This window comes from Chenopodium quinoa, unplaced genomic scaffold, assembly GCF_001683475.1.
Source record: "Chenopodium quinoa cultivar QQ74 unplaced genomic scaffold, ASM168347v1, whole genome shotgun sequence".
NCBI lineage: Eukaryota > Viridiplantae > Streptophyta > Magnoliopsida > Caryophyllales > Amaranthaceae > Chenopodium > Chenopodium quinoa.
This window is the reverse complement of record NW_018744041.1, coordinates 630,878-640,991: the sequence shown is the minus strand read 5'-3', so window position 1 is coordinate 640,991 and position 10,114 is coordinate 630,878. Positions and strand designations below refer to the sequence as shown.

At 34.0% G+C, this 10,114-nt stretch overlaps 2 protein-coding genes across 4 annotated transcripts; both read right to left on the bottom strand.

Annotated features, from left to right (window-relative positions):
- Positions 1-1,543: 1,543 nt before the first annotated feature.
- On the bottom strand, positions 1,544-2,634 carry LOC110690406. The gene is made up of 2 exons (XM_021867229.1): positions 2,357-2,634; positions 1,544-2,269 (listed from the first exon to the last, which is right to left on the bottom strand). The coding sequence occupies exon 2, from the start codon at positions 2,252-2,254 to the stop codon at positions 1,670-1,672; it is 585 nt and encodes a 194-aa protein (XP_021722921.1). The 5' UTR covers positions 2,255-2,269; positions 2,357-2,634; the 3' UTR covers positions 1,544-1,669.
- A 498-nt stretch (positions 2,635-3,132) lies between these two features.
- On the bottom strand, positions 3,133-8,849 carry LOC110690405 (haloacid dehalogenase-like hydrolase domain-containing protein 3). Of its 3 annotated transcripts, none has more exons than XM_021867227.1 (10): positions 8,469-8,849; positions 8,229-8,348; positions 6,696-6,778; positions 5,800-5,883; positions 5,638-5,713; positions 5,457-5,529; positions 5,157-5,230; positions 4,032-4,125; positions 3,460-3,541; positions 3,133-3,355 (listed from the first exon to the last, which is right to left on the bottom strand). In XM_021867227.1, exons 1-9 carry the CDS (start codon positions 8,590-8,592, stop codon positions 3,475-3,477), a joined length of 795 nt encoding a protein of 264 aa, XP_021722919.1. In that variant the 5' UTR covers positions 8,593-8,849; the 3' UTR covers positions 3,133-3,355; positions 3,460-3,474. The 3 variants fall into 3 exon arrangements, with proteins under 3 accessions (XP_021722919.1, XP_021722920.1, XP_021722918.1); XM_021867228.1 differs by having other exon boundaries at positions 3,463-3,541; XM_021867226.1 differs by having other exon boundaries at positions 3,133-3,541.
- Between the last annotated feature and the right edge of the window lie 1,265 nt (positions 8,850-10,114).

Sequence of the window (10,114 nt, the reverse complement as noted above, 5' to 3'; positions counted from 1 at the left end):
CAGACATGGGAACTAACTGAGTTACCCATAGGTAAGAAGGCCCTTCATAACAAATGGATATATCGAGCAAAAAAGGAGCACGATGATTCCAAGAGGTATAAGGCTCGACTAGTTGTCAAAGGTTTTCAACAGAAAGAAGGAGTTGATTATAATGAGATATTCGCTCCTGTTGTGAAACTCAATACCATTAGAGCAGTGTTGAGTATTGTTGCAATTGAAGATCTTTATCTCAAGCAGTTAGATGTGAAGACTGCAAATTTTCATGGAGATCTTGATGAAGAAATATACATGCACCAGCCAGAAGATTTTATAAAAAGTGGGAAAGAGCAGATGGTATGCAAACTTAAGAAAAGTTTATACGGGCTAAAACAAGCCCCAAGACAATGGTACAAAAAGTTTGATAACTTCATGCACAAGGAAGATTTCCAGAAGTCCAACGCTGACCACTGTTGCTACTTCAAGAGATATCAATCCAGTTATATCATCCTATTACTTTATGTTGATGATATGTTAATAGCAGGTTCTGATATGAATGATATTATAAAGTTGAAGCATCAATTGTCAAAGGAATTTGACATGAAGGACTTGGGTCCAGCAAAGAAGATTTTAGGAATGCAAATCACAAGAGATAAGCAGAGAGGCACTTTGCAGTTATCACAATCAGAGTACATCAAACGTGTTCTTCAGAGATTTAATTAGGGTGATGCTAAGCCTGTTAGTACACCGTTGGCGAGTCATTTTCGTCTATCAAAGGATCAGTCCCCGCAGACAGATGAAGATAAAGAATATACGGCCAAGGTTCCTTATGCCTCGGCTATTGGAAGTTTGATGTATGCAATGGTTTGTACAAGACCAGATATTGGACATGCAGTGGGAGTTGTAAGCAGGTTTATGTCCAATCCAGGAAAAGTCCATTGGGAAGCTGTTAAATGGATTTTGAGGTATTTACGAGGTACAATTAATAAGTGTTTGTACTTTGGTAAAGGTGAATTGAAAATACAAGGTTACGTTGATGCAGACTTTGGCGGTGAAGTCGATAATAGAAAGAGCACAACGGGTTATGTATTTACAGTTGGAAATACAGCCGTAAGTTGGATGTCCCAACTACAAAAGATTGTTGCTTTATCCACTACAAAAAGCTGAGTATGTGGCAGTGACCGAAGCTAGTAAAGAGATGATATGGCTTCAAGGTTTGTTAGATGAGGTGGGGTTCAAACAAGTGAATAATATTTTGTATAGCGATAGTCAGAGTGCTATACATTTAGCAAAGAATTCGGCGTTTCACTCAAGAACAAAGCACATCGGTATTCGTTATCACTTTATCAGGTCTCTTCTAGAAGATGAAGTGTTAACTCTTAAAAAGATTCTTGGCAGTAAGAATCCAGCAGACATGTTAACGAAAACAGTGACGATTGACAAGTTGAAATTGTGCTCAACATCAATTGGTCTTAAAATGACAGAAGACTAGTTGAGGTTCTACTCCTTGGTGTGAAGACAGATTGAAATCAGTCTTCAACTTCTTCAAGTGTGAGATTGTTGGCAGATAATTAAGAAACATAAAGAAAGAAAATAAATGGTTATTAAATAACCATGCATTACCATTGAAAATTAAAGGTGTTTCCAAATATAGGGAAAAATAACTAATGGTAATAAATATTGAGGCTAAATTTTAAACTCTACTAACATGGTAATCGTTTGGGCGAGAAAACAACAGGGATTCAATCAACTCCCCGATTATGATGTCGCATTTAAATTTATAATTAGCATTACGACATTGATCATAAATAAATTTTTGCAATTTTTCAGTAACATCTCTAACAGGATCATATTCTTGATGAAGAGGCAAATCTAAATCATCAAAAATCTGGGATAATATGAGCTCATCCCAGGGTTTCATAGGATTACCAGGAAAGAAGTATTCCCTCAATTCCTCTCTATCAGCTATGTTCATATCTTTCAATACCTCTAATTCTGGAGGAAATTCATCCTTGTTCGACTTGGGAATCTGTTTTTTCTTGGACTGCAGAAGAATCTCCTTCTTGTGTAAGTGCATAAACTCCCGAAGAATCTCCTTCTTCTTGGAGTGCAACAACTTGCGAAGAATCTGTTTGCTTGAGCGCATACACTCTCGGAGAATCTCATCCTCCTTGGACTGCATAAACTCCCGAAGAATCGCCTTCAACTGCATTGGAACCTTCTTCTTCTTATGCTTCTTCTTCTTCAATGGTTCAGTAATCTCGTAATTGACATCCATAACTTAAACAATCACCTACAAAGTTTAAACCTTTCAGGCTTTCATAATCTAACTATAATAATATATAATATATCATTCAAAATTGTAAATCAAAATACTTACCCGACTCTGATTTCTGCAGCAATGGCTTTTCGACACTAGGGTTTGATTTTGTTGGGATTCTTGTGAATGGAATACGATTTTAAGTTTTTTTCAAGTTTGTTAAAAATAAAAACAGATAAATATATAATAAATGAAAATATGGTAAACTGTGCAATAGGGTTACCCGAGTTTCTCGATCAGGGTTCACTTGAGGTGTCGGGAATACTCGAGTTTCTCGGTCAGGGGTTACTCGAGTTTTTTTTATGTCGGGATTATTTTCGGCTAGGTTAGAGGTGGGGGAAAGAATTTGGGTTTTTTTAATGTTTTTTTTTCTTAATTTCAGACCAATTACGTGTTGACACATGGCTATTAAATAATAATAAGAAACTCTAACAACAGGTTAGCGATCATTGGAGACAAACTCATAGGCTCAAGCATTCTTGAGATTATTTTTTTATTTTTTTTTATTTTTTTTTTGAGATTATTAGATAATCAACCTTACTTTAGTTGGAATTATTAGAAGTAAATCACTCATAGTTGAAATTATTAAAGTATATTTTTCCTAAGTTGTATAGTATTATTTAGGCTATATACTACGGAGTCTAAATACGGAGTAACAATTTTGATATAAATACTGAATGGTAAAAAAAAATATTTACCCAATCCTACGTGAATAGTATAACCATCCTATCTACACTTCCATCAATCGATGGTAAGCTTTGACGACAGTATACCATCACTACAAAAGTAGCTGCTCACAGGAAACATAAGGTGCTAGTATTGTGCGCAATGCGGGAGCAAGCAAAACTGTTGCATACTAATTTTTACATCAAAAACAAAAAAAAAAAAATGATCGCAATAAGAACTAAAAAAGCAACAAGAGGTTCAGCAAAATAGCAGTTTCATTGCACAAGAGTTAACTAACAAAAGCAACAAGAGGTCCAGCAAAATAACAGTTTCATTGCACACGAGTTTTCTAAAACAAGCTCTAGTAAAGCCGTAAGTGAGGGTAGTCTCGTCCTACAAAAAAATGATAAAAGAAATAAAAAATAATTGGTGATACAGGAGCATATGAATCCATAAATAAGATGTAGAGCAAATTATTGAAGGGTTACTACAATTACCACCTTCTTCGGATTTTAATGGTTCATAACAAGGATACGATCTTGTATATCTGAGAATGACTTGACATCCTTTCCCCATAACCTGCAAATTTACTTTGATATTAAGCACTCATATCAAGATTAGCATCACCATTATCAATGAACAACCACCCAAATTTATCTTGTGAAAGAATTATTAAGTTCACAGATGATAGATGCTTTAAGGAGCAGGATTCAGAAAACGCTGAACAAAATTTTCTTGTTTTGCAGGGAAAAGAAAATGGGAAGGCAGTTAGTCTTCAACGACTATTTGGATAGACAAAAGTAAAGCAATATTTCATATAAACTATAAAGTTTAACTTATATGCTAATAAAGATATAGGTTGATAAAAAAGAATATCTAATAATGTTCCCCTTCATCCAAAATATTCAATACGACCTTTATACTCTGTAGAAAAGAACAAGCCACGCAAGAAAAATACAGCAGATCAAACATTAATCTGAGAAGCTAACAATTCCTTTGTATGAATCATTTTTTGTGAAACTATTCCACAAGCAAGGCAGCTGAATACATATAATCAAGATTAACTCACCAACAATCGATTCCAACTGCATTGGCTCCACTCTTATCAGCCTGTTCGTCATCCCCTACATGAACCGCTTTCTCAGCATCAACACCAATCTGATCTAAAATATTACAAAAAGGTCCAAGTTAGAATCCCTTTCCATGCACATTTACGTAATAATATAGCAAAGTACGCCAATCTAATTCATTGAACAACATGATTGCTGTAGGACCAATGTTCTTCATTCTTCAAGATCCATAATCACTGAAGTATTATTGGAAGTGTCAACTGCAAAGATTTCTCCCCATATAGTAAACCATGAGTCTATGTATTTAGATAACATATATCAAGTCATAACTTATAACCAGCTTGAAAATGCAGTCACAGGAAGGACAGAGGCAAATTTTTGAAGGTTCTTTTATTCCCATCAATTCTGAAAGTTGAGATCGATCTTCTACCAATTTGAAGCATACACTAGAACAGAGCTACAAAAGTTCATTCCAGCGTTTCTCAGGCAATTAAATTGTTCATGGGAACCAAATAGGGAATGAGATTCCAAGGTTCACTGCTGAGAGGTGGGGCTAAAAAAGCCAACATGACAATGACTCTGCAACATTCTAAATTTGGGCCCTTAATTCATTGCTTCAGAGACGCACACGATATTTACTGACAACAAAATTTATTAATTTAACAATTTTATGATAGAACTGAAGATTAAACTAGTAGGATTAAAAGTAATCACAAAACCCAACAATTTAACCATTGATCCACAGATTTTTTTTCTTCATATACTGTGATGAAATGCCAGATTTGGGCCCCCTTATTTTCAGGGGGCCTGTGCAATCACTCACGCTCAGAACTGCCCCTGCTGATGACTAATTGACTAGGTATTATATGAGGCAATAGAAAATGAAGGTTGCAACGTGTCAAAGAAGTCTAATGAGCTCTAGTCGATTTTTTCCATGACATGTGCACCAAAAATAAGGTATATGGCCTACATGCTCAAGCAGGACTTGCAGGAGGGATGGTGAAGACAATAAAACATGCAACATGAATTATCAATTTATGGAAAGGACACAATTTGATTTATGCTTATCACAAACTTCATTGGAGAACCAGATATAAAAGAATAATCATGCTGGCATAGTATACCTAAAGCAGCATTGAATATCCGTGCATCTGGTTTTTCAGATCCAACCTCGGAAGATACCAAGACAGCATGAAACCTATATAAAAATCAGGAAACCCACTGTCAATATCCAAGTGGGGGGAGTTCAAAAAAAATTCCAGCAGAAGTAGACAAATCCACAACAAAACCAAAGAGGGGAGAGGAATAAAAATATGAATCAGATATCTGTTAACAATTGGTCTGGAGAAACAGCTAGCCTTGCAAAGTAAGTGTAGTTAGAAGTATAGTACGAAAACCACAGAGAATGGAACACTGTCACATACAAATCTAAGACTTCGAGTTCCTTCAATAGCTTCCTTAACCTGGTGTCAAAGTTTGATACAACTGCCAACTTAACTGCAATAAGCATGGTAATGTAAGAGATAAATAGTTAAGTCAAAAACAAATTTTTACTCCTTATTTGTAGCAAATTTGAGGAAAATACTTGATGATTATGACAATGACCTCCAGCATTTTTAAGGCACAGCAATGTCTCTAGGGCCCCATCTGGAAGATGCCAAGCTTGACCATTTGCATAATACTGAGGGGTAAAACTAACTACTATTATATCAACATATTCCGAAACAATCATAGCTAGCTCTGATGTTTAGGCTAATAAGTAATAACCTCGTAAACTTCATTAAAGTAGCTATCATCAGCACAACCAGTAGCTTCAGAAACAACAAGCTTCCAGAATGGTCTTCCATCACCCTGTTAATAATGCACATTGAGAAAAAAAATGTATAGCTTGTATAAGCTTTATTTTCAAAAATCTGTTCAAAAAACAGTTAAATGGCATAAAAATCATCAGAACACATTTAGCAGTGATCCAAGTAAAATTGACCACCTACTTCCAAGATAATATGATGTATGATCATTAATATCTTTTTTTAAGTATTTTTTCTTATGCAGGCTCTATCATCTCTTACCAGTGATAAAATGTGAGCTGGCTGGACAATATTTTTTTTAAAACTTGCAGGCCTGCAAGTGGTTTTGGGACAGGCCAGATGGTCAAGCCTACACTCTAAATAACATCTTCAAATCTCTTCTATAAAGTTATCCACTTAACCCATCAACAAACAAATCTGAATTCATCAAATAATAATACTAATCCCTTGTACAATTAAAAAGAAACCGAAAGAAATATTAGAAGAAAAAAAAAATACCATTCTCGTGCATAATCAATCTACACCCAAATGGGAGACATCACTGCTAGCTTCACTTCTAGAGAAAAGATCTTAGGAACAACTAGTAGACAATATACAAAAATAAATATCACACTATAGATCCAACAAATGCTAACATAGTCATAGTTACATAAAATATAAGAATTTCTGTTTTGGATTACCAATAACTGCCCAGTAAAAAGCTAATTGTTCAATTGAATAATGGTATTTTTATTCATTTGGATGGACTTGTCTTCAAGTTTACATTTGAAACTTTGAAGGAAGAACAGACGCCATTGCTCCCATTAATCATGTGATTATAAGAGCATTTTGCAGATATTCAAGATTCAAGTTTACCTGGTAGCGAAGTTTCTCAGGCCATGGAGCAGAAAAGGCTCTCTTGAATCCTTGCTTTATTTCAGGTGGAGTTGCACTTAACCCTGAGTATTGCATCATATCAATTCATATTATAAAATATTGACACATAAAAGACATGAATCATGAAACCATACTTTTTGATGATCACAAGAAAAGATCCTAAAAAAAAAAGGAATAACAACCAAACAGAAGGTAGAAGGGACACTAAAAACTAACTCCAGGAAGCTCTTCTTTTAAACCAACTAAATAATCAATATTTTTATTGAATTTATTTCTTCAGTTCCTCCTGCTATAACCAAGTCAATAATTCAACCCACTTTCTATTTTTTTACTGTTCAATTACATGAAACCCTTCGATCTGCTAGAGTACTTCCCTATTCTCTGGATATTTCCCTCTTACTGTCAGTATTTTATCGTGCTTACATTGACTCTAATCACATTCTTATAACAGTTTTTAAAAGCCTTAGAAAAGATGTAGTATCATCCATTATGGTGTATGGCCGAAGATACACCATGTGGAGTTGAATGAAATGGTTCTAATTGATTCTTATTATAGTTGCAAATTTCAATTGTGTATGGTAATATAAAAATTCCTGATTATAAATCAAAATAATAGGCTTTGTACACCACTTTCTTGTCCTCCATTTGCTTCCTTTTGTGGATTGAGCTCTCTATATTCATTATCCATCAATCTTTCAAACACACAACGAAGTGAATGAACACATGATGAACTATCCACTGAAGTATCTTATTGACATAATAAAACGTGGAATCATTTGTCACATCTGTAACCCCTCATAATTAAGATCATAACATGTTTTCACTTCCAGCAAAACCCAAGATGATGCTCAATGATGATTTTAATGTAATTCCCTTGCTTAGACACTTGAGTGATGAGTAGAATTGTAGAAGTTTCTCTTAGAAAATTGGATTTAAGGATTTGGATTTCCAAAGGAGCAATTTGGATTAAATGAGTTTAGATTTCTTAAGTAGAAAGTGGTGCAACATTAAGCGAACCGCAAGATGAGATTGAGTTGGATTAATGACTAAGAGTTGTCTAGCTCTAGAGCATCTCTTGTAATTGATCCAACTCAATTTCGAATTTTCCTCTTGCAGTTCATTTGATGTTGCACCACTTGTTATTGCCCTCCAATCTCTTGTTTTAGTCTTTACTGCCTTTTCAAGTTCAATGTTCAAGGGAAAAGAGATAGAGCTCTCTTTGTCAAATGGCGCCGTGGAAATTGGTGTCCCATCCCTATATTAAAGTGATGGCAAATTGTGTAACCTATTCAAGTTATAACTCCTTACAATATTCGAAAATGTGACAACTTTTTCCGAACATCAAAAGGGGTAAAGTGATTCTTATTTCCGGATCAAGAGGTTGTTTAAAACTATATGCAAACAAACCACATTGGAAAAATGATTTTCCCATTTCATAATCTGAACATAGCTTGTCCATAAAAACAAACAAAACCACAAAAAAATGCAAAGGTTGAATTTTCACAAACTTACCATATTTCTTGCCAATTTTAGCATAAGTCTGTTCAACAGGCTCTGAAAGCTGCAAAAGTGTACCCCCAGCATCCAACAACAACCCATCATATGCTTTCATCTTCACTGAATTTCTATTCTCTGCAATTTCAAAACCCATTTTAGATTAGTTAATCAAGACCCTAATTAACCCCTAAAATTGGCAAATTGACATGAAATTAAAATTGGGAAATTGCAAAATTGATGACTTTAAAAACCCACCTGTATGAATAGCCATAGCTGAAGATCGAAGGCAAAAAGAAGGAAATTTGGAGATATTTTTGGGAAGAAGACGATTAAATTTGAGGGAGTTAAAACTGGAGCATCGGATCAAAGTTGCCTCCATTATAATTTATAATTATAAAGTTGAATGAAGATTGTATGTCATACTAACCAAGGTTGTTGAACCAAAATGAAGGGTTGTGAGAGTAGAAAGAGAAGGATGAAGGAAAAAAGAAAGACATTCATTCCCAAAAAGAAGTATATTGCAAGCCAGAGCAGCAGCACCTTTGCCTCGTACTCAACCATGGCTAAGGTTGCTCTGTCACCTTCTAAGGCCACTCAAAAGGCTAATAGGTGTAAGTGGGTTTGTTTCGGGTTTAACGACAAGGTGTTTGATAACTAGCCTTTTTTTTTTTAGCTAGTTATCAAACACCTTGTCGTTTAACTAGCTTATTTGACTAATATTAGTTTATTGATTATTAAATAAGTTAATTCAAGCTATTTGGTGGGAAGCTTATTGAAAAAACTTATTCCACTAAATAAGCTCTTTTTCAAAAACTCTTATTATGAGCTTTTTCAGTTACCTTATTCAATTTTTACAGTGAAACGACACTTATATCCCCATTTAATTTAAAATCTTATATGAACTACCTACCTCACAATTAGCTTATTGGTCATTTCACATAATCAATTAGCTTTAAGCAATCATTTATTTACTAAACACTTATATACAATCAGCTAACAAAATAAGTTAGTCAAATCAGTTAATATAATCAACTATTTAAATTCAACTAACACAACCAGTTTCAACTTTTCCCCAAACACGACCTTATTAACAAATTAACAAGATTATTAACGAGTGAACTTCAAAGAAATAATATAATCAGCTAGTTAATATAATCATAGTTAAATTCAGTTAATACAATCAGCTAGTTAAAAGAGATTATAAACAAGTGAACTTCAAAGAAATAATAATATCAAATTAAATTGTGAATGTTAAGTTCATGAACTATTCACAATATGTAATATGGATTACTTGTCTATACAACCTTAGTCCTTATTGTGTTGCATAATTAAATGGTGATGTCAAATTACTATTTCTTTTTTTTAATAATTAAATTCCACTTTACTACTTAGGTTGTAACAAACATCATTAGTTTGTTATCGTCTAGAAGGGAGAAATTGTTGAGTATTGAAGATTTGATGGTTATAAACTAATGACGATAAGTCGATAATCAATCAAACATGTGTGTTAAGATGTCCATGGGAAGAAAGTTTGATTCCAGAGATTAGGTTCAAGAGCAATTAATTAGAATGTGCTGATACCCTCTTGAACTCCTGAACTTTGCAAGCATACCTGTGTTCAAACCCTTACAAAAGTAGTTCATAGACTTCATACCTTGTAATACTACTGAAAATGAAACATGAAGATGTGTATAACAAACAAAAGTTCAGTTCAAATGCTAATCATACATTTCGTTTTCATTTGCTATAAATATTTACCTAAGAAGTTAGTTTACAGCACCAAAAACCCTTTAACTGCTTGTTCTTATTCCCACCTATACATTTATATTTTGAGTACCATACACAAAGTAAACTGATACTCAACAAAATAATGTTATTTAAAAAAAAAAAAAAAAAATCCA